The following is a 24,827-nucleotide window of genomic DNA, read 5'->3' as shown; positions in this document are numbered from 1 at the left end:
ACATAAGTTCTCACAGCTATAGCACAGTGCTGGTGTCCCGACCTGTGTTCACCCTTTGGTCCTCATGAATGTCTAACGTGACAGGTGCTGTCATCCTTGCGTCCACTCTCCAGGTGACTCAGGAGATGAGAAATGAAGGGGCTTGCCTGTGTTGACAGTAGCTTGCCAAGGTCAGATCTGAATCCTTGGTATCTAGCTCATGTTTTTGTTTCCTGTCTGGTCTGAGCTGGTCTTGAACTCCTAGGATCAAGTGAGCCTCCCCAGGAGCTGGGATGGGAGGCGCACACCACCACACCAGCACGGCTGTGCTTCCAAACTCCCCTCAGGTCTGTTGAGCGTGTGAGTCAGTCTACTCAACAGCTCTGTCTAGATGCTCCTCGACACCCAGGTGCTTCAGACACAACATCGATAGTCGCGAATGCATCAACTTTCCTCCAAGACTTGATCCTCCCTCTGCACCTGCCTTCCAGTTGCTCAGGCCAGAAAGCCCATTGCCCTTGATCCTTCTTTTCTTTTCTTTTTCCCATCATGGAGCTTGAACTCTGGGCCTAGGCGCTGTCCCTCAGCTCTTCAGCTCAAGACTAGTGCTCTACCACTTGAACCACAGCGCCACTTCAGTTTTCTAGTGGTTTATTGGAGATAAAGAGTCTCATGGACTTTCCTACCTGGGCTGGCTTTGAACCATGATTCTCATAGCTCATCCTCCTGAGTAGTTAGGATTACAGGTGTGAGCCACCAGCCCCCAGCGATCCTTCTTTTCTTCAATACATTAGCAAAGCCTGTTCATTCTACCCTCTCACCTCTCTCCCTACTTCCTGCCCAGTCAAAAATGGTGACTTCTCAACATCTGGACAGTTGCCATGGCCACCCCTGCCTCAAGCCCTGCCTCTTCCCCTCCACCTCTTACCAAAGACATCCTCTGAAGATGTCCAAGCGCTTCCCTTAGGCCTGGGAAACGCCTACATCCTCAGCTTGTCCAGAAAGGCTCTGCATAACTGCCCTCCACTTCTACATCCCGTGTCATCATCCCACTCATTCCCACATGTCCTCTCCTCTTGCTTAAACTAGCTCTTTGACTTTTCTGCACATGTAGAGCACCCCTGCTCCCCCCAATCGTCTTGTTAACTCTTACTCAAGCAGCAGGTGTCAGGCGGAATCTCTTTCTCTGTGATGCCTCCTCCCCCTCCCCCCCAGCAGCCAGGGCCACTGCTAACTCTCCTGTTACCCCTGCAGCCCTCTCCAGCCACAGGCAGTGTGTCTATTAGTCACATGGTCTCTATCAGCAAGAAAGGGCACTCCAGGAGAGCAGAGCCTGTGTCTGTCCTGTTACTGCAGAGATGCAATACATATTTATATGAATTATTCCTACTAATTTGAAACTTTTACACTCACTTTTTGCACAAAAAAAGGTTGAGGACACATCTCAGAGGCAGAGTGCCTGTCTTGCATGCATGAAGCCCTGAAATCAATCCCCAGCACTAACAGAGGGAGGGCGGGAGAAGTTGAAGAGGAGCAGGAGGGGAAAGAGAGGAATGCAAAGGTGGGTGGAAGGAGAAAGGGAGATTTAAAAAGCTAGTACCCCAAAACTCAAGTATTTCAATGTCATGGGAAGCGTTTTGTAATGGGTGAAGGGAGAAATTCATTTCCTGACATGCCACCAGGGGGCAGACAGAGACTTCCTTTTCTTTTTTAAAGCCAGGCTCCAGTGGCTCACACCTGCAATCCCAGCTGCTCTGGAGGCTGAGATCAGAGGATTGTGGTTTAAAGCCAGTGTGGGCAGCAAAATCTGTGAGACTCTTATCTCCAATAAATTAATCAGAAAAAGCTGGAAGTGGTATTGTGACTCATGTGGTCGAGGGCTAGTCTTGAGCACAAAGTAGCTCAGGGACAGCGCCCAGGCCCAGAGTTCAAGCCCCAGAATTGGCAAAAAAAAAAAAAAAAAAAAAAAAGGAAAAGAAAAAGAAAAAATGGTTTATATCTAGGAGCCAATGGCTCATGCCTGTAATCCTAACTACTTAGGAAGCTGAGATCTGAGTCACATTTCAAAGCTAGCCAGGGCAAGAAAGTCTATGAGATTCTTAACTCCCAATAGCCACCCCCCCCCAAAAAAAAACAGAAGTAGAAATGTGGCTTAAGTGATAGAGCATTAGTCTTGGGTAAAAAAAAAAAAAAGCTCAGGGACAGCTCCCCAGGACTAGCATACAAGCATGGGCACACACACACACACACACACACACACACACACACACACACACACACACGTTCTGAAGAAGTACTATTGGTCCCCAGAGAATCTCCTCCCTACCACAATTCTGAGAGGACAGAGGATCGCAGAGGGTACGGCCTGTGGGTTTCCCCAGAGACTGGGTCACTCAAGCAATAGGACTTTAGCTTTGCCGTATAGAAGAGCACCTGTGACACTGCTGGCGCGCCAGGAGCTGACAAGGCTGACCACCAGAAGGCGAAACAACAACAACAAAAAAACGTGGCAGGGGCGGAACTTGTTCTGTATGTAGTACAACAACAGACAAGATATTGAGAAGACAGGAGCAAGCAAACTAAGAATGTAAAGGCTTCTGAGGAAAGTGCTTGTGCAACACACCTGTGCGCCATAATCAATGCAGTTCTCAAAACTAACCAAGACAGTGGATTTCTTGGAACTAACACCAGCACTGATTAGGAATGAATCTGTGGCTAGGAGACATGTGTGCTCCCCATCTCCCAGCATGCCCAGAGACACACATCCCCCTCATCTCCCAGCATGCCCAGAGACACGCATCCCCCTCATCTCCCAGCCTGTCCAGAGACACACATCCTCCTCATCTCCCAGCATGCCCAGAGACACACATCCTCCTCATCTCCCAGCATGCCCAGAGACACACATTCGCCCCATCTCCCAGCATGCCCAGAGATGTGCATCCTCCCCTTCTTCATAGTCTCGGAGTTAGGCTGGGCAAGGAGTTCAAAACTAGCCTGAGCTACACAGCAAGAGTCTCTCTTTAAAAACAAACAATAAAAGATAGTGGCACATGCCTGTAATCCCAGTTACTCAAGAGGGAGAGATAGAAGGATTGTGGCTAGGGTTGCCTTTAAACTTCCTTTCTACATCTTTCCATCCTCCCAGCCGTTATAATAAACATATAGTTCTTTCATAGCTCAAAGGATAAATATTTGTTATAAGACACACTACATTTGCAATTTAATATTCTAGAAGAATAGTTATTGCCATTGGAAAATGGCTGCAATGTGTTGTAGAGAAAGGCAGGTTACTCTGTCCAGCAGCATCCATTTTTGTAAAGAATAACATCCATGGGATAAGAGTATGGCTGCCAATCATTTTTAGCTACAGATTTCACTTTTAAGTAAAATCTTCTAAGTCTGTGTGTGTGTGTGTGTGTGTGTGTGTGTGTGTGAGAGAGAGAGAGAGAGAGAGAGAGAGAGAGAGAGAGAGAGAGAGAGAGAGAGAGAGAATAGTGGTATTTAAAATACTAGGAAGGAACTTTATCAGTTCAGCCACACTCCCAATTCTCTTGTGTTTTTGTTATTTTCTTAGTGATTCAAGATTTTTTTTTTTTGGCCTGGGACTGACTGTGGACCCCCATCCACGGGCTAGGATTACAGTTATGCAGGGCCTGCCACACCCAGCCTTAACAAAAGAAAGTTGCTTTGGTAGGTCCCCGGATGTGGTGTCCAGAGCCCCTCCCCAAGCACTCCCACCCTGGTACCTCTGGACCTCAAAAACACACTGGAAACTACTATATTACATGTTGTCTAAGGTCTTTACAGTGCCATTCGCTGGCTGTGTGACCTTAGGTAGAAAGAACTAACCACTCTGAGCCATCTGACTTACCAGAAACCAGTCATGCATTCCAAGGTCTACGTGGACTACGGACTGATTGGTTGCCTAAATTGTGGGGCTCTGCAACCTATCTCTGGTTGAATAATCCTACAGAACAAGTCACAGAACTCAGGAAGGTTCTTTGCTTGCAGTGTGTTAGAAAGGATTCCCAACCCAGGAACACCCCAAATCAAGAGATGCATGGGTGAAGGGGAGGACTTGCACTCACCTCCAAGCATGGCTCCTTCCCAGCACAGGGCTGGGCTCGCCAACCATGAAGCTGTCCAAACCCATCCATCAGGGGCCACTGAGGCCTCGTCACCTTGACGTGCCTGGTGATCACTGGCCCCCGGAGTGATTGAACTCAGTCTGAGGGGCCCCTCCTCTCCTTGAAGGCCAGGGGCCAGGAACTGCCAAAGCTCTAACACCACACTGCATCAGCTCCTTAGCACAGGAAGGCCAGCAGATGCTGAGAATTCCAGGCTGCCATTCCAGGAATAGGCAATAAAGGCTAATCATTTCTTTTTTATATTATCTCAGGGAGGTTGAGGAAAAGGGCTAAGGCCAGGAATAGACAAGAACCAAGAATTTCCCTAGAGATAGGAATCAGGACCCAATGCTGTCTGCTGAGCATTTGATATAATAAACTTATATATATATATATATTTTTTTGTCAGTTATGGGGCTTGAACTCTGGGCTTGGGTGCTGTCCCTCAGCTCTTCAGCTCAAGGCGAGTGCTCTACCACTTGAGCCACAGAGCCACTTCCAGTTTTCTGGTGATTTATTGGAGATAAGAGTCTCATGGGCAAAAAAAAAAAAAAAAAAAAAGAAATGTTCAACATCCCTAGCCATAAAAGAAATGCAAATCAAAACAACATTGAGATATCACCTCACTCCAGTTAGAACAGCAAAAATCAAGAACTCTAACAACAACAGATGCTGGAGGGGATGTGGACAGAAAGGAACCTTACTTCATTGTTGGTGGGAATGTAAACTTGTTCAACCACTTTGGAAAGCAGTATGGAGGTTCCTCAAAAGACTTCACATAGATCTCCCCTATGATCCAGCAATCCCACTTTTGGGCATTTACCCAAATGTTTACAAACAAGACCACACTAAAGCTACCAGCACAACTATGTTTATTGCAGCATTATTTACCATAGCTAAGATATGGAACCAACCCATATGCCCCTCAGTAGATGAATGGATCAAGAAAATGTGGTATATATACACAATGGAATTCTATGCCTCCATCAGAAAGAATGACATTTCTCCATTTGTTAGGAAATGGAAAGGTTTGGAAAAAATTATATTAAGTGAAGTAAGCCAGGCCCAAAGAAGCATAGGTCCCATGGTTTCCCTTATTTGCAATATCTAGTATAGGTATGAGTCAAGCGGAAAAGGTCAGATAATGTGATGTTAGGAAAATGAACCCTTAAATATGTATTTTAATGTTTTCGTTTCTTTCATGCATGTGTTTCTAATGCATTTATAAGATTATTTCTTTGTTGCTTTGTATGTCCCTCCTCCACAGTGTAACCCCCGCTTTCACTATATTTGATGTCAGTATAACATGTGGAGGAGATGGGGACAAACAAGTCGTTTAAGGATTCAGGTGGACCTGTTGCAAGAATGAGAAGTACAAAATGTCATGTCAAAACCAACTTTACAATGTCGGTGTGTGTGGGGAGGGGGGTATAATTGGGTGGGGGGAGAGGGGAGGCTGGGAAGGGAGGTAAAGGGTAAACAAAGGAGGAGGCTGCAATGCTTGGTAAGAAATGTATGCATTATCCTGCCCATGTAATTGTAGCCCCTCTGTACAGTATGTTCTCAAATAAAATAAAATTAAAAAAAAAAAAAAAAGAGTCTCATGGGCTTTCTTGCCCAGGCTGGCTTTGAACCGTGATCCTTAGATCTAGCTAGGATGACAGGCATGAGCCACCGGCGCCTGGCTGATAAACTCTTTAGTATTATAAAATGTCCCTCGAGTTACAATTGCCTAATTTCCTAGGAGGAACTCAGAGAGAAGCCAGGTATGGTGACATATGCCTGTAACCCTATCACTTGAGAGGCTGAGACAGGAGGGCCGGGGCTTCCAGGACAGCTGGGCTGCATAGCAAGACTCAGTCTCATGCGGATTTTAATTCCTATGTCATGCTACAAACTCTCAGCTGGGGGTGTACAAAGGACTGCTATAGTTAAGTCTGCATGGTTCTCAGTGGGCCTAAGTTTGACAAATTAGTGTTTGGGGTCCCAGTTCCCTAGACTGGTGAAATGAGGTTGTTTATAAAGTCAACACCCATTTCTTAGGAATGTGGGGAGTGGCACTGGAGGCTAAAGAATGTTGAGGGCTGCGGTGGAAATGGAAAACACTCCGTAACTCACTGTTGGACCCTGAAGTTAGGATCTGACCTACGGGTAAACACAGGAGCTCTCCTTTCTACAGACCCCCATAGGAACGGGAGGACTCAGACCCTGTCCATGCCTGTCTCCTGAGCCCACAACCACTGGCCCAGATCCAAGTTCCTCTTCCCATTTATTCTATCCCTTGTCATTGCCAATGAATCACCCATGGATGGAAAGTGTGGGGCTCCTGTCATATACGGGGAAACTGAGGTCCAGAGAAGAAGGGGCCAGCCCATGACCATCCTAGCCAGTGGACTGAAGCTGATACATCTGGTGCACCAGGCAGTTTGGGCAGCTGTCATTCCCAGTCTGACCACACGGGGGCGGAAAAGCCCCTCCGATTGGACAGCCTCGATCCCACAGAGCCATATGTTCTGATGCCTGGGACTTGTTAGAGGTGCCACACTGAAAGCGTCTGCTTGGGACGGGGTCACATTGCTCACCTGGACAGCCTTGACCTCTCCTATGAGGTGGTTAGGGAAGAGCAAACGTTTGCCTGCAGAGCTGACTGCTGGTCCCTACCTGAAATTCTATTCCCCAGAGGGCACCTGGGGCGGTTCTAAGGCCTAATGTCATGCCACTCAGCAGCTGTGGATCCAAGAGGAAAACAGTTATGAAAGCATTTTACATACTGCATAGAGCATTGCAAATGTTACATATTAGGGTAATGTTTCCTTTTCGGTGGATGCTTCTTGTGTTAAATTAGTATAAAAATAGATGCGCTGTGTAAAATCCTATCAAAATGGAGCTGGAAGGGCAGAAAGGAGAAGCCTTCACCCACGCATGCAAGAACTCCTCAAAGTCAGAGCCTTCCAGATAGGACATTTGCAGGATCCCAGACAGGCCCCGAGCACCAGGACACAGGCAGAAGAATGGCTGTCTCCAATGAGAAAACACAACTCCTGCACAAATCCTCGTAGCCAGCAGCTTTTGTTTCAAGATAGCTGAAGACTTGGCTTACCTGTATCGGGGGTGTCAGTCTCCCACTGTTTCTGAAGAAACAAACGTTGCTTTGGGCCTGTGCCACTCTCCAGGTTGCCATGTGAACTCTGTGCTCCTTTTATTTGCACACTGGGTGAACCTGGTTTCCTTACCACTTGGGGCCAGCCTGGCCCTCCTGAGATCCCTGTGCCACCTTCCCCCATGCTGGCCCTGCCACAAAGCAGCAGCCTCCTCCCCGCCCCCGCCCAGCTTCCTCCACTCGGGAGCTTCTTCACTTCTTCACACCCTCTCACAGGTTGTCCCTGAGCCCTGGTCTAAATTATAACCCAATCACTCCCCCGAGTGTCCTCTTTTTATCTTTGTATCTCTGCCATTTGTATTTAGATGCGTATTATTCATCATCAATTGATAAATGACCTCCCCAGCTAGACTGTCAATCAGAAAGAATTAGGGGATACCTGGCTCATCCATATTATATCCCTAGCACTTGGTAGAGCACCTATAGAAACAATAATTATTTGTGGCTCCACTTAATTAAAAAATACTTATTTGGGGAGCTGGGGAGGTAGCTCAGTGGTAGAGTGCTTGCCTTGCATGCATAAGGCCCTGGGTTCGATTCCTCAGCACCACACAAGCAGAAAAAGCTGGAAGTGTGGTGCTGTCGCTCAAGCGGTAGAGTGCTAGGCTTGAGCTGAAGAGCTGAGGGACAGCGCCCAGGCCCAGAGTTCAGGCCCCATGACCGACAAAAAAACCCCCAAAAACAAAAAACAAAAACAACCTTATTTGGGGGGAAGGAGGAATTCACCAGAGGAAAAAAAAATATAGAGGAAAGAAAAAGTGTTGTTATTGTATTTGTATATATATATATGTATTACTTCTTTATTTGATTACCCAAGTTTTTTTTTTTTGTTTTTGTTTTTGGTCAGTCGTGGGGCTTGAACTCTGGGCCTGGGCACTGTCTCTGAGCTCTTCAGTTAAGGCTAGCACTCTACCACTTGAGCCATAATGCCACTTCCAGTTTTCTGGTGGTTTATTGGAGATCAGAGTCTCATGGACTTTCTTGCCTGGGCTGGCTTTGAACTGTAATCCTCAGATCTCAGCCTCTGTGGTAGCTAGGATTATAGGCATGAGCCACTGGCACCCAGCTACCTGAGTTCCTTTTATGATTAGGAAAATGAAAAAAAGTTAAAATGTTTGTATTTCCTAAAATGCAGTTTTTATTTTAAAAAAAGATTTATGGACAAAGGTGCACATAGCAGAATTGTCTCATGATAGAATGTTTCTGCCATGTGGCTGTGGCTCACACTTGTAATCCTTGCTATTCACAAGGCTTAGACCTGACGGTCCTAGATTGAAACTAGCCCAGACAGACAAACTCAGACTCTTTTTGTCCAACTAACCAGTAAAATGCCAGAAGTGGGGCTATGGCTCAAATGACAGAGCCCCATCCTTAAGCAAAAAGCTAAGGGACAGTGCCTAGGCCCCTGAGTCAAGCCCTAGCGTGTGTGTGCACATGCACACATGCACACACACACGTGCACACACACACACACACACACACACACACACACACACACACACACACACACACACACACACAATGTCCCTTCTTCAGTTTCTATAGAACTGGATAGGAGGATCCAAAGCCTCCTTTCATTTTCTTCGGACTTTGCTCTTTTAGTTCATGTCTATAGTTCTTATAGCTCTTCGGGTTTTTATGAATCTAATTGAGTTTCATTCCATTAGGCAAAAACCACAACCAAAAATCTCTGAGACTGGCACATCTCTGTTTAGGGCCCTCCATGAGGAGGAATACATGTGATTCCTTCCAAATCTTGTTGTTAATAGTGAGGCTAGAAAGCATGCCCTAGGATCGTAAGCTGAGGGCTGGAGTATCGCACAGAGATGGCGTCCATGCTTAGCTTAGTCCCCAGCACAAAAATAAATAAATAAATGTCCTTAGAAGGCCCTTTCCCAGGAACACCTGACCACCGCCTTCCAATGTTGTTTGACTTTCTCCAATCATAGTAGCCTCTGGCTTGTAGGACTTCCTGCTTGTTAGCTCAGGCGTTCTGGCAGAAATGTTGACATGGTACATATGTCCTGTCATGGAGATAGGTTTGAGGCCACCCCAGGAAAAAGTTAACAAAATGCTGTCTCAAAAACGAGCTGAGTGTGGTGGTTCGGGCCTGTGATCCCAGCCACCTTGGAGACATAGGTAGGAAGATCATGATCTAAGGGCAACAGTGTAAGGCTATATGAAAAACGGGCTAAAAACCAATGGATGAGGGTATGGCTCAAGTGGTAGAGCACTTGCCTACCAAACTCAAGGCACTGAGTTCAATCCCCAGAACCATACAAAATAAAACCCAAACTGACAACAATAAAAACAGAGATGGCTCCAAACAATTAAAAGTCATTTCCAGGAGCTTGTCCTTCCAATAACAACTCTCCTACACAGTGAGCAGGAAATGAAAGAGAATATGTGGACACTAATTGGAAGAAGGAAAGGACAGGGCCAAGCTCACACTGAGCATGAGCAAAGTGAAAGAAGGTAAGAGCTGCGGCCCAGTTCATGCCTCCGGCTTGTACTATCAGTATAAGCTCGGCCCTTTTAAAATAAGCGTGACTATTCATTTAAAACAAGAGGCTCAGTATTTCTAAATTAAATAAATAAACCAACACACAAAGGGCTGTTTTCTCTCCTGGGATGTTAAAACAACAAGCTGGGTGGCTCTGGATGGGAACCAACAATAACAGAACGGAGAACAGATATTTTGTTCTTCCTGAGGGCCCATGTTGTCCACCTCATTCATTTGTACAAATAGGGAAACTGAGGCCCAGGGGTCACTCACCAATGCAAGCTTGCCCAGACTCAAGTCTGTGGTAGACAAGGCTGAATGCAGGTTGGTATTCCAGAAGAGGCAGCGGTGTTGACTTGGGGACATGTTCACGATCCCATGAGGCTGAGGATCGCCGGCCCACCCCCAGGTAAGGAGTCCAGTTCCTCGGAGCTCATGTCCTCAGCCCAGGGGATTGGGCTCTGCCCTCTGCTGCAGGCAGAAGCCCTAGCCTGGAAACTCGAGCCACTGGCATCCCAGAGCTAGCGGTAACATGTGCGTGGTCTGGTGTGTGTGACAGGGCTTAGGAAAAGCCCTCAAATAAGCTGAGAGGTTAGGATTTTGAACTTGTGTCTGGATTACCACACAGTCCCCAACTTATGTTTTGGAAAATGAACACACTTCTCTGAGCTTTGTATGTGGAGAAGGTATGGCAAACACCTAACTCAGGGCTTAGTATAGAAGAGATGTTCAGGAAAAAATACTAGTTAATGAAAAAAGGTCCCGTGATACTCTGTCTTTCCTTACCCCATAGCAAATCTCACACCAGAAATCACGGGGTCCCTGCCTGTGTCAGCTGCTTAAGCGAGGCCCTACCAAGGCTCTCTCCACTGATACTGTGACTTGACATCCCGTGAGTGTAAAAGCTTTATGTAGGGTAGTTGTCAGGGCAATGCCAGCAGTCTTGCAGGCCTCCCCCGTCCCAGCGAGTTCTCTTATAGAAACAGGAAGAGTAGCCATGGTGACAGGTTGGTGGATGCATGAAGGCAGAAGGCTGTTGAGGTGGTGGTGGTGGTGAAGCAGGTGGTATTCATCTGGGAGCTGGTGCTATATTACGAAGGTGGCGATGGTGGGTGAGGGCCGTGGTGGCAAGCCATGGTTGGTTGGTGATATGGAGGTAAGGAAGAAAGCATTATGGGTTATGCTAAGTAGGCCATTTAAATGTGTGGTGGAATCTAGGTATGGTGGTGCACACTTACAATCCCAGCACTTTGGAGGTCAGTGCCGGAGGATGGAGAACTGGAAGCCAGCCTGGATTATAGAACCCAGACCCTGTCTCAAAAACAAAAATGAAATGTGCAGGTGGCGGCAGAGGTGGAGATGGCCAGGTGGCGTTCACAGAAGACGGTGATGTGGGCAGAGATGGTGAAAGTCACTGTGGCCAGGAGATAGAGATGAGGAGCCCACAGGATGAACATTCTAGCCTGATGGCTCTGGCTTCAGGACACCAAAAAGCCCATCAAGGGGGAAGCTAATTGTCCATCCTCTCCATGGACACCAAAGTAAAGAGCGGCTAAGGATGAGGCTCACACAGTCCTGGATTTGCAACTGAAATCTGGTTGTCACCCTACCTGCTCTGAGGCCCTGTTCTGAACCGATGTTTTCATCCTTCCAGGACTGGCCTGGGAAGGCCTCAAGGCTGGTGTACCCAAAACTTCCCAGAAGAGCTGTTGGTCTGACCTGTGGAACTGCTTATAAGAAGCCGGGGCTCTCAGGAGCCCAAAATGGCCTACCAAATCTGCAGGCCTCACCCCCTCCTCCCGGCCCCCTGCCTCCGGATGAAGACAGGACCCACATTCTACCTGGGGAACCCAACCCAGCCCATGACACATCAAGGAGCAATTGAGCCTGTTCCTCTGGTCCTTTCCCAAGGCCACTGCCTTGTGCCAGCCCTGTTCTGGCCCAGGTCAGGCTTTCACTTGGTAAAATCTCCATGAGCATTAAAAAAAGAAAAGCACCCTAGCCCTGGATGCAGGAATAAAAGACTGCCCCAGTACCAACACAGCCAAGAACTGCAGGGCTCACAACCTACATGTTTGGTGGCCTGGCCTACTTAGCAGCAAACTTACTGCGTGAACTCATGCACCATTCACATTCCGTCTTCAGCTACTGGAATGCAAACCACATGCCAGGGACTGCTCCATACACTGCAGCTCCAAAAGGCAAAAATCCTTGCCCTCACAGAGCTGTGTTTCAGGGAGGAGGAGTAATTAACAGTTTAGGTACACAGTATGTTCCTTGGTGGTAAGCGCTGTAGAGGAAAACAATCAGCAAAGGCAGCCGTTTGTGAACAGTTAGGAACAAGGTAGGGCCAGGGAAGACCTATTTAAAAATCGGATAGGAGGTGGTAAGGCGCATTCAAGGTGTGGGAGAGAAGGGTCAAGAATGCTCAAAGGTTTGGGCTCAGGGCGATGGAAAGATAGGATGAGTGGCTGCGGTGGGGATGGAGAATGCCTGAAGTTCAGTTTTAGAGACATTAAACCCCGAGATGCCTATAGCTACCCAAATGTGGGTGCCAAGTAGGCCATTGGCAGAAATCAAAGAGGAGGTCTGAACAGAGACAGGCACTGTGAGTGTGTGGATACCTAGGACGTGATAGTAGAGGTGGCTCCTAGGGGCTAAGGTGGTGGGGGAGGGGAGGTAGTGGGGAATTGGGGAGCATAAAAGCCATCCAGGACCTGACTTAGACAAGCCCTCTTATCCAGCCACTGCATTCTTGCCACACTCACAGCCTGTTCTTTACTGCTTGGGGAGAATGCTCACAGAAAAGCATCTTGACCACATTGCTTTCGCTCACGATCTTTCACCTACAGGCATGCACACACATCCTCTCAGCTCTGAGGGCTCATAGAAACTGCCTTAGTGACCCAAACAGGGGCCACAAAGACACCACTTCCAACCTTATATCACATTGCCCTCTTCCCACCCTGGATCTCAGATCCTAAGGCAGAACGGCTGATGCCGTGGATGGCACTGGCAGCACATCCTGAAGCGGGGCCAGGTCCTGATGAAACAGCCCATGTCGGAACACAAAGTCAATGCAAGTACATGACACCAGGTAATAAGGAGCATGCAAAAGTAGTGTGTGTGTGTGTGGGGGGGGGGGTTGCAGAGGGGCTGTGGGAGCAGAGGGGCTGTGGGAGCAGAGGGGACACCTACAACAGCCCAGGGTGTCAGGGAGGACTTCCTAGAGGACACAACATCCCACCTGGCTTTGTAAGTAAGAGTGAGCCAGGCAGGTGGGGGGAGGGAGGCCATGGTGGAGGGGAGCCATCGTTAGCTTACACAGTTGATGCCAAGCATGCCAGGAAAAGACAAGATGAAAGCGGGGGAGGCCTGCCTGAAGACCAATTTCACAGGAATCTGGGGTTATATAATAAGCAGGGAAGGTGGGTAGGGACAGGTTTGATCCATAGGCCCGGCTTAGAAGCCTGTGGGTGGTCCTGTGGGTAGACCACCCACAACCCAGGCTCCTGATGAGCCTGTTAAACATTCAAAGACCAGGCCACATTATTTATGCAAGCACACAGTAGAGACCAAGTGATTCTGATACACACTGCAATTAGAGAACCACGTCTGCCTCTCCCTTTTCTCCTGGGGGAAGGGGACTGGTTTTCAGGGCCCTCCAAAAGCAGGATTCACTTCCAAGGTAAGGGATTAGGATTACAGCCAAACCCAGGGAGTGCTGGGAACTATGATCAGAGCAGGGTGGGGCAAGAAGGCAGCAGGAGATGAGGAGAAGGGATTTCTAACAGGGGTAGGAAGAAATAACAGAGGGGCACCCAGCAAACAGGCCCTCGTCCCTAACTTCCAAGACTTCAATGGAAAGAGGCAAAGAACCAGGAAAACAGCAACTTTTTTTTTTTTTTCTTTTGTTGGTCGTGGGGCCTGAACTCTGGGCCTGGGCGCTGTCCCTCAGCTCTTCAGCTCAAGGCTAGCGCTCTACCACTTGAACCACAGCACCACTTCCGGCTTTTTCTTCTTATGTGGTGCTGAGGAACTGAACCCAGGGCCTCATGCATGTAAGGCAAGCACTCTACCACTGAGCCACCTTCCCAGCCCCAACAGCCACTTTTTATTCCACAAGTAAATCTCACCCACCACAGTGATACAAACTCTTCCACACACCCAGTTACCCAGCTCAGTGCTCCCCAGAGAACTTCGTGCAGCGATGAGAATATCCTTCCGGGCTATCCAAAGCAGCTACTGAGTGCTTCGAGTGTGGCCAGCAGAGGAAATACACTTTTAAGTTAATTTAAATTTAAATACATGTGGCTCATGACTACCAGGCTGGACCACACAACTCTAGGCCTTGTCCGGTCCAGGGGTAGCTGGTTGGAAAGCCAACTCTGGAGAGAACATGGACAGAAGAGCCCTGGGAGTCATCACCGCCCCTCTACAGGGAGGGGTCCAGCTGCAGCTGCTGAAGAGGGAGTGTCTCAGAGAGGGGGGACACCACGGAGACGCCGGATGACGTTGGCTAGCTTCTTGGCCAGGCCACCTGTGCTGGGTTCCTCAATGTGGAAGGTTCGGGTGAGGAGGTTGTAGAAGGAGCCGTAGCACACGGCCACCACAGTGCATGTGAGGCAGATCACGTTGTAGGGCATGCTGAAGTCTGGTGTGGGCAGGTTCACCAGCAGCGGCTCTGTGTAGAGTCGCACAAAGTAGCTGGAACCATCGGAGACTGGGAACCTGGTGAGTGGAGAGGCTGTGGTGAGGCATGGGGGCTGCCTCACCCCATCACCCCAACCTCGCTGTACAGCTGCACTGAACCCACGCTGCACTCAAAGGGCTCCAAAGGGCTCCCAGAGTTCTCCCAGCCTCGAAGCCTTTCAAGGAAGGCATCTCACAGGAAAGCTCAATACACACATACGCCAGACCACAGAATGGGCTGTGGCCAACTGAAGCCTTCACTTGGCTGCCTATTTCTCAGTCCTCAAAGAAGCCTTCCTAAATAATCTACTGGTTCAATCCCCAACTACTCACAACCTTCCCTCCACAAGAGTTTGATATCTGGACAGTTAGCACAGAGAGATCAGGGACACACTATGTCTGGTGTTCTCTGCAGTCCCCACAATGTACTAAGTACTCCGTGATGATTTGTTAAGAGGATCCATGAGTAAATTTAGACCATCAATACTGTGATTCTCACCTACTTATTCTAGAAGCACTTCAGAATCATTTTAGCAAATCACCACAAATTTCATAGGTCACCAGGAGCTCTATTAGGACTGGAAGAGGTAACACCTCCATCAACCTACCCTGCAGAGGCCCAATCATCTGCGTAATGCCCAGCAGGTGGGGTGTGCTCACACTTACAGGGTGTTGAAGAGAGGGCTCTCTTCCCAGTCTACAGGCTTGGCTGCCACCACGCTGGGCACAAGGGCGCTGAGGACCGAAGGGCTGCAGAGAAGCAAACAAAGCTCTTCACTGGCTTCCTAGCCAAAGGGCAAGAAGCACAGATTTGAGTGGGTCACGAGGGTGAGGGCATCTGGGGGTGGATCCCACCTGACATAGAAGCCGTGGTTGGGGTCTGGAGTGTACTCGGTCCACTTGAGCAGAGCTCGCTCAAACTGGATAGAGACCTTGGTAACTGAGTTGGCTGGCAGCTGAATCAGCATCTCCAGGAGGTGGGGCTGTTGCCGATCCTGAGCGGGCTGGTAGTGGATGTAACCTGGAAGCAGGTAAGGGCCACCCAGACTTTGTTGCTGTGGCTAGACAACCAATATTTCCTACCACTTTCCTTGGAGGCCACAACCTGGGTGTCTACCAGGGGAGACTTTGGACAATAGGAGGCAGGGCTGGCTAGGGAAAGAAGCAGGGTCTCAGAAAAGGGAGAATGTTTCCAGGGCAGCAATCCCAGGACCAGCAATCCCAGGTAAAGAAAGACTTGTGAAGAATACAACAGACGCTGGGGATTTGTGGCTCACACTGGTAATCCTAGCTACTCGGCAGGATGTGATCATTGGGATCAGAATTCAAGAGCAGCCTGGGTAGAAAAACATTTGTAAGACCCCTTCTCAATGATGAGCTTGACATGACAGTGCATACCTGTCATCCTAGCTATAAGGAAGCCTAACACAGGTGGATCAAACTCATGTGCAGGCCCTGGCAAGAAGTGAGACTCTATTTAGAAAATGAACAAAAATCAGGACTGGAGGCATGGTTTGGCAGAAAGAGTGCCTGCTTGGCATTACAAAGCCCTGAGTTCAAAACCCCAGAACAGAAAACAAAACAAAACAAAACACCACTGCAGGCTACTTAATCGATCTTCACATTGCTGAAACTGGGGCACCAGTCACCAAGTGTTTGATGTGACACAAGATGAAGTTCACAGAATCACTTGGGAATTCTTGCCAAAAATAAAGAACATAAATCTAATCAAGTTTCTAAATCTAGCCACTAATACACAAGAAATACAAGGGAATGAGGGACATATTAAACACTAGCACAAAGACAAATCTAGAAAGTAGAACATTCTGTGCAATAAATGACCCATTTTCTTCAACAAATAAAATAGCACATTAAAAAAAAAAAGCATGTGAACTGAACTGTTATAGATTAAAAGAGACTTCTGACTGAGGATATAGTTCTGGAATAGCAAACGTACCTAGCAAAGGCCTTGGGTTCAATCCCCTGTATAAGAACAGGGGAGAAAAGAGAAAAGAAGGGATGGGGAGGAAGGGACAGGAGAAGACAGATGGAAGGGGAAGATACAGGAAAGAGAAAGAGGAGGGATAGAGAAAGAGAAGGGAAATACGGAGAGCAGAAAGGAGGAGGGTAGAGAGAGAAAAATGAAAGAGGCCATGAATAAAAGTGACAGGAGTCGCCCGGCACCAGTGGCAGGGGTTGAACTGAAACCCCTTTGCGCAACTACTTAAAGATAATGTAAAAAATAAATTTAAAAGTTGCTGAGTGCCAGTGGCTCAGGCTTGTAATCCTAACTACTCGAGGCTGAGATTTCAGGATCATCCCAGTCAGAAAAGTCTCTAGACTCTTATTTTCCAATGAACTACCAAAAACTTGGAATAGAGCTGTGGCTCAAGTAATAGAGTTCTAGCCTTGAGCAAACGAAGTTCAGAGACAGTGCCCAGGTCCTAAGTTCAAGCTCCAGAACTGGTAAAAACAATTTTTTAACTAAATAAAAAGTTAAAAAAAAATAGCCAGGCACTGAGCTGGGTGCCGGTAGCTCACACCTGTAATCCTAGCTACTGAGGAGGCTGAGATCTGAGGATCATGGTTCAAAGCCAGCCTCGGCAGAAAAGTCCATGAGACTCTTATCTCCAATTAACCACCAGAAAACCAGAAGTGGCACCGTGGCTCAAGTGGTAGAGCATTCATCTTAAGCTGAAGAGATCAGGGATAGTGCCCAGACCAAGTTCAAGCCATATGACCGACAAAAATAAATAAACAAATAAACAAACCAAAGTTAAAAAATAAAGGTGACAAGAGACTAGAGACTACCGAAGGTATCTTCACTTACTCTGTTTGTATAGATGTTCAAAATTCTCCAAAATAAAAGGTAAAACACTGAACAAACATAAAAATATAAAGTACCTAAGTAGGATGTTTGAAATACAGATTTTGAAGATGGTACAAATAATAGGACTGAAAATATGTAAAACCATTAACTAGAGGTTTGAAAGTATGGGAAAACAATAGATGTAAGGAATTTTCAGTTTAGCCCCTGGGATATGGTGGTACAGCCTTTTTAAGAAGTCCTTCCTTATCAGCATCCACACACCAAAGAAAAACAAGTTTAGTGTTATGCTGGGCACCTAATAGGAAGCTCTCAGCAAATCTTCATATGAAGAAAAATCACAGAAAATAAAAATCTCCCAAAAGGGGCTGGGAAGGTGGCTCAGTGGTAGAGCGCTTGCCTTGCATACATGAGGGCCTGGGTTCGATTCTTCAGCACCACATAAGCAAAAAGAAAAAAGCCGGAAGTGGCACTGTGGCTTAAGTGGTAGAGGGCTAGCCTTGAGCTGAAGAGCTGAGGGACAGCGCCCAGGCCCAGAGTTCAGGCCCCACGACTGGACCCAAAACAAACAAACAAACAAACAAAATCTCCCAAATGGCACCTCTTTACCCACCCAAGAAAATGAAAAAGCACCATCTCATCCCTGCCACCTTTTTAGTTCCCATGACCTGTTTCTCTTGGCGAAGTTTTTCTCTATCTTAGCATCATAAAACACAGGATACGCCCACGGGTCCAGGGAGAAGGAGACAGTGAACATAATACCGAGCTGCTCTCCTGACACTGTCCTCCTGAGAAGCGTCAGTAGCATGTGTCCTAACTGTTCTTACTTCAGTCAATTACTTCTCAATCTGGCCCCTGTCCCACTTTTCAAATGACTCATGCCTGTGGAAGCTTTTAGACATAGTTCAGGAATGACTCTTAAGAAGTGAAAGCCTATGGACACTGGAGAGAAGGAACGGGAGAGGGCTAAGGAGTCTGGGGTGGGACTCAGCTCCTTACTTGGTTTGTTCTCCTTGCCCTTGGAGGTGATGGTGAGGGTGTGCACGTACAGCCGCAGGTACCAGGGCACTGCATCCAGGAGCAGCACGGGAAAGGCCCGGTAAGGGTGAGTGTTGTACAGCAGTGTGCTCAGCTCTCCCTTCTGCAGCCCATAGCCACTCACGTATCGCTGAGCATGCAGGAAGGGAACTGGCGGGACCTCTGCATAGAGAGAAGTCAACCCTTAGTTGTTCTTAAAGAAGCCCCTGAACCATGTTCGGGGTGCCAAGCCAGAGAGTAGCTGGGAGAAAGCTTTCACATTAGACCTGAGCAAACTGGGCGACAAACCATCCCTGTTTTCCATAGCCACAAGCAATGATAAGGGGATTACTTCTATTAAGAGCTTATGGGCCCAGCACTGACCCGCCTCCCAAGCCAAATGAGGTGCTCCACCACTTCCCCTGGCAATACTAAATACAAGCAACTAACTGATGCTTCCCCTTGTCACGCCGTTTCTTGTCACACTGTGTCTTCTGGCTTTTTCACCACCCTATGACTGGTGCATAGTAGGAATTCAAACATATCTCATTAATTCAATGAATACATAAATAAACTTCATATCTTACATGAAATACCTCCTTCAGTCCACTGTGCTGCAGTTCTGGACACTTAAGGCTCAATGGGCTTAGGACTTTAGTCACAGAGCTTGGAAAAGGCAGGGTTAGAACCTAGATCCCATGACTACAGAGATCTGGGTGTTAAGTACACCCTGGGACCTTATAACAAAGACATAGGTAAGTCTATGTCTGAAGCCAGCTGCCTAGGGCCCACCCCTTCACTTACCAGTCTCGGAAGGTCGCTTCCACTTGAACTGGAGGTTGAGGTTTCGGGAATTATTGACCATGGTTGGGTCAAACAGGTCATAGACAGCATAGGTCTTGCGGGTTCCTAGGATGACGTCCTGGTATGTGGTAGTGGGGGGTGGGTTCACCTCCAAAGTCTCATTGTTCTGAGAATACAAGGGCAGGCTTAAGCAGCAAGCAGGGGAGCAAGGTGGCTTTGGGAAAGAGGGTGTGTGCATGGGGCTGGACACATTGGTACCTGGTTGAAGCCAGTGATATCCACATAAACTCGGCTCTCCGAAGCCAGGGGACAGGGCTCTGTGAGAGTTCGGGAGAACATTCGGAAAAGGGACCAGTCTGAGAAGCAAAGAACAGGGTTGAGCAAGGGCTGGGGATGGACCTGGACATGGGTCGGGCAGGCCTGGGACAGGTAGATAGAGATGAGCTGTCAAAGGAGTTTACCTTTCATCCCCTGCCCCGTGATAAAAGTGTCAAATACAACTGAAAGGGTCTGCCTCAGCTCCCAGGAGATGCTGGTACAGCGTGCATCCTACAAGAGTCAGAAGGCATCCATGAAGGGCATCAAGGACTCAGCCTGGATACAGTCCCTCATCTTCACATCTTTGGATGCATTTGCTCTGGACATTACTGAGGATTTGACTCTGGACCAGACCCTGGGCTGGCAGCTTTATGTGCATCAGTTTGATGAACTATGCCAACAACCTCAGGAGCTGATTCTCCAATTATTCTCCTGGGACAGATGAGGGGAGGAGGCCCATGGAAATGAAATGATTCACTCAAGGTCATGCCAGCTGGCCAGTGATTGAGCCAGCAGTTTCATTTCCATAGCTGCCATTCCAATTTGTGGTGCTCTGGGACACAGATTTATAGAGTGCTCTCCAGGCAATGGCTCAATTTTCTTGATACACAGGCAACATCCCACAAAATCAGCATCAAAACTGCCACTTACTACTCCACCTGAGCTAATCTTTACCTCCTGCACCTTCTCTCCTACCCCAGATCTCCATTCCCCATGACTTACTCTACAGATAGGGCGGATATGTATGGCCTGGGAGTGGTAGCTGGTGTGGAACAGGCGATCTGCCTTCAGTAACACAGAGAGGCCTGCCTGGAAGAGGCAGGAAGAGATGAAGGGTCAGCACCCTGTGTGGAGCATCTGGCGTGGGATGCAGTCTCTTAAATACATCCTGGTTGCTAGGTTGAAGAGGCTTCTGTTAATTCCATCTCCTCTTTAGGACTCCCACCCTATACTGAGCCCACTCACCTTGGAACTACAAGGTAAGAGCTTCTTCCATGGAGTGAGGTTCTCGGTGCAGACAACTTCCCGTGGCAGCACAGCATAGCGCAGGAAATAGTGATCAGTGTCTGTGGAAAACAGAGGTAAATCTAGGGTGGCCTCAGGGCTCTCCCCCCCAGTAGCTACACTCCAGAAATACTCCTCTGGCTCCCCATACTTTAGCACCACCACCCAAACAGACCCAGTTTGGGGTGGGACTCCCTCCCCTTGGGGAGAAGGCGATGCAGAGTCAGCAGTCTTGGGGAACCTTCCTGAGCCCTGTGGATGTACAGGGCTTAGGACCTAGCCAAGGCATAAGAAGGAACTGTGGAAATAGGAGGCAAAGGTTTGGGCAGGTACCAGGCAGAAGAAAAGGCTGCAGGGGCTTATCTCACCATTGGCCAGCCCCAAGGGTTTGAAGGAGGCAGTGGGAGTGACTGTGTTGGTCGAGTCAATGAAGTTGAGAGAGGCACAGAAGATCCCTGAGAGGACATTACTGAGCTCCTTCCAAGATGTGTCCACACTGGATAGAGACACAAACCCGCTCACTGTTCTGGGGCTACCTCTGTTTCCTCATACAAAGCCCACAGTTAGATATCATGAAGGGGCAGGGGTACTGAAGCCTCCAACTTGCTAGGCAGGTGCTCTAATGCTACATTTGCTCACCCTCCCTCCAGGTGCTTCCCCTTCTACCTCCTCACCAAAGCATGTTTCCACTTTGGTATTTATTTTGAAAAAAGTAATTAGTTGTTTAGAGGAGTTACACCTTTGGATTCCCCCTTAAAGATACCATCCTTAAAAAAAAAAAAAAAAGATACCATCCTTTAGTCAGTTGGTGTGTAAATGCACAGAGCCCTGTATATGTTATCATACATGTTTGTATTTTAACTTTAGCTTCCACATATGAGAGAAAACGTGCATCATTTGTCTCAGAGTTACTTCGCTTTTTCTTCTTCTTCCTCCTTCTCCTCCTCTTTTTGCTGGTCCAGGGCTTGAACTCAGGGCCTAGACACTGTTCCTGAGCCTCTTTGTGCTCAAGGCTAGCACTCTATCACTTGAACCACAGCACCACTTCTGGCTTTTTCTGTTTATGTAGTACTGAGGAATCGAAACCAGGGCTTCATGCATGTTAGGCAAGCAATCTATCACTAAGCCACATTCCTAGCCCCCACTTTTTTTTTTTTTTTTTTTTTTTGCCAGTCATGGGGACTGAGCTCTGGGCCTGGGCGCTGTCCCTCAGCTCTTCAGCTCAAGGCTAGCACTCTACCACTTGAGCCACAGCGCCACTTCTGGCTTTTTCTGCTTATGTGATGCTGAGGAATCGAACCCAGGGCCTCATGCATGCAAGGCAAGTGCTCCACCACTGAGCCACCTTCCCAGCCCAAACAGTTTTGATTTTGTTTTTGATTTTTGGTCAGTTGTGGGGCTTGAACTCTGGGCCTGGGCAATGTCCCTCAGCTCTTCACTTCAAGGCGAGCACTCTACCACTTAAGCCATAGCGCCACTTCCAGCCCCCACTTTTTTAAGCCCATCCATTTCCCTGCAAATGACATAACATTATTCTTTCTAATGGATGAGTAAAATTCCATTGTGTATATGTACCATATTTTATTGATCCACTCATCCACTGGATGAGCAAGTATCTTTACTGTATCCTGACTTATAAGGCTCTGGGTGGATGCCCAAGAGTCGTATTGCTGGATCGTAAGGTAGTTCTACAGTTTTTTGAGGAATCGCCAAACTGCCTTCCAGAATGGTTATCCTAGTTTATATTCCTACCAAAAGTATAATAGGGTTCTTTTTCCCAGCATCCCTGCCAGCAACTATTATTGTTCGAATTCTTGATGCTAGCCAATCTTACTAGAATGTGATGGAATCTGGATATTGTTTTGATTTGCGTTTCACTTGTGGCCAGGGATTTAGATGAGGAGATGCATTCTTAACAATTAGGCTGGATGATGGAGTTAGAACACCATTGCCCTTGCTCAGTCCACTTTCTGGTTTCATGCTGCTCAGCCCCTTCTTCCTTGATTGCCTGCTAAAGTTCCTGTGTCCTCATGGATCATTGTTCTGATGGTTCTTCTTGTTCACTCTTCTTGGCCCACCTTAAACCTTCAGCTCTAGTCTTAGGCTCCTCCTCCAGGAAACCTTTCCTCCTCTCCTCGAACATACCCTCTCCTGCACTGCCACGGTTCTGAATATCCAAGCCTCTCACCAGGTCCCTGAAGGAAGATCGCTAGGTAGCAGCAGCATCTTGTCCTAGGTACCTTTTCTCTTCAACTAGGTTGTGAGTAATGTGAGTAATTTGACAAAGACTAGTCAGGGCTACCTATGTACTTCCCATACCAGGAAAAATGTCCCACATTTTGGAGCTGATATCAGCTCACTGATTTTTCCCTGAGTGTACTGGCAAAAAACCAGATTGGGCCCTCTGAATATGCTGGGCACGAGGGTTACTCCTGGTTCTACCTTCAGAAACCCTCTACCTAAAAATCTCACTGAACAAAGGAAAAACAGCCATTCTATGACCCTATGCAAATGTCAAATTAAAATGAGGTGTTTCTGGGATGGAGATGTAGCTCATTGGCAGAGCTCCTGCCTGATACGTTGTGAGGCCCTACATTCAACCCTCAGCACTGCAAGTAAATAAATTAGGTGTTGTTTTCTCAAATATCAAGAGACTTTTTCTCTATAATAATAAAACCCATAAAACTTAAAAAGCACTAGAACTTAAAATAACAGCTCTATAGCATGGGCAACTGTGAGCTAAGGGAGACAATACTAGCAAAACAGATAACAACAACAACAACAAAAAAAGGCAGGAGGTTAAGTGGGAGAATTCCAACAAGTTTAAGGCCAGCAGCCTGAGCTACATAATGCAACCCTGCCTGGAAAAGAAAACAACCGGACACAGTGGCACTCAGGAGATTGAGGAAGAGGGTCACTGAGTTTGAGACCAGCCTGGGTAATATAGTGAAATTCTGTCTCAAGCCCCTCTTACTGCAGGCCAATTCTAGTCCACACATCATATTGGTAATGGATTTTTTTTTTTTTTTTTTTTTTTTTTTTGCAGTCGTGGGCCTGAACTCTGGGCCTGGGCCCCGTCCCTGAGCTCTTCAGCTCAAGGCAAGAGTTCTACCGCTTGCGCTACAGCACCACTCCTAGTTTTCTGTTGGTTAATTGGAGATAAGAGTCTCATGGACTTTCCTGTCCAGGCTGACTTTGAAGAGTGATCCTCAGATCTCAGCCTCCTTAGTAGCTAGGATTACAGGCGTGAACCACTGGCACTTAGCTGATACTTACTTTTTAATGAAGGACTTATCTGTTTAAAAGTTACCCATTTTGCCTATTATGTCTTTACATCCAAAACAAGAACTAATCATTGCTTATCTGTCACTGATGGGAAATACACGTGTATTTCAGACTCAGATCTGAAAGTACTAGGGGAGGGAAGTCCCCTTTACAAAGTAAAGAAAGCTACTCTGTGGTAATAGCATGTCTTACTTCCAAAGCCAGCAGTAGACCCATAGCATCCCTGCCCACCGGAAGCACTACCCCTCAAGGGCAGTGGCAGAATGGCAACCCCTGCCCCGCCACACATCCCCACCCCTATGACCCCCAACAGGACCGACGGTGGGCACTCACTCAGTGACAGTGTCTTGGAACCAGACCCAGAGCTCTGCACCAGAAGGGGCCTGCAGAAAGGGTGGCCCCCAGTACCGGGTCCTCCAAAAGCCTTGCGTGAATGACAGGTGCAGCTCCCTCAGAGAGTATTTGGAGATCAGCTGCCCCAGGGCCTTGGGGAAGAGCCTGTAATGAGACACTGGAGAGAGCGAGCAGCTGAGTGGCGACGCCCACTGGACGGGACCCCACTGGGCGACCGCGCCCCGCCTCTCGGACCGGCCCTCCCCCACGCCCCAGCAGGTGCCATGGAAGTTTTTCGGGTCAGACCTCCTTCCCGCTGCAGCTCCGAATCCCAGCGTGTACGGAACTGGAACGTAGCGGCGACGTCCCCGGAGGGCAGCGGGGTGATGACAAGCTCCTCCCGCAGGCTGTCGCGAGGGAGCTGCGCGCGACCCCAGGTGCCCGGTCCCAGGAGCAGTACTACCAGTAGCCGGAGCGGCATGGCGGCCGCCATGGCCGCAGCTGCTTCCGCCTCCCGGCACTGCCCACTGCCACTGAAAGCCCTCATCCAATAGGAAGAGTGGGTGTGGGAGGGACTTCCGATATTGTGCCGGAAGTAGGGCTTGCGTTACCACAGTTACCGCCGGGCGGGACCGCGGGGGTCTTTCCAGGGCAGCTCTGGGAACCTGAAGGACAGTGGGTGCGCGGCGGTGGTGGGCGCACCAGAAGGCGCTTAGTAAACGGAACACGGCCAATGTCATTTGCTAGTTGAGGAGACAGTGAAAAGGTCAGTTACTT

General features: G+C 48.1%; 1 protein-coding gene across 1 annotated transcript; it reads right to left on the bottom strand.

Moving 5' to 3' along the window:
* Positions 1-13,856: 13,856 nt before the first annotated feature.
* On the bottom strand, positions 13,857-24,563 carry Pigt (phosphatidylinositol glycan anchor biosynthesis class T). The gene is made up of 12 exons (XM_069989850.1): positions 24,357-24,563; positions 24,051-24,228; positions 20,801-20,928; positions 20,394-20,494; positions 20,151-20,237; positions 19,571-19,658; positions 19,368-19,465; positions 19,110-19,275; positions 18,288-18,488; positions 15,317-15,482; positions 15,128-15,211; positions 13,857-14,500 (listed from the first exon to the last, which is right to left on the bottom strand). The coding sequence occupies exons 1-12, from the start codon at positions 24,541-24,543 to the stop codon at positions 14,248-14,250; spliced, it is 1,737 nt and encodes a 578-aa protein (XP_069845951.1). The 5' UTR covers positions 24,544-24,563; the 3' UTR covers positions 13,857-14,247.
* Between the last annotated feature and the right edge of the window lie 264 nt (positions 24,564-24,827).

This window comes from Dipodomys merriami, unplaced genomic scaffold, assembly GCF_024711535.1.
Source record: "Dipodomys merriami isolate MVZ:Mamm:240054 unplaced genomic scaffold, mDipMer1.0.p SCAF_39, whole genome shotgun sequence".
NCBI lineage: Eukaryota > Metazoa > Chordata > Mammalia > Rodentia > Heteromyidae > Dipodomys > Dipodomys merriami.
The sequence above is the reverse complement of the archived record's forward strand: the minus strand, read 5'-3'. Positions and strand labels throughout refer to the sequence as shown.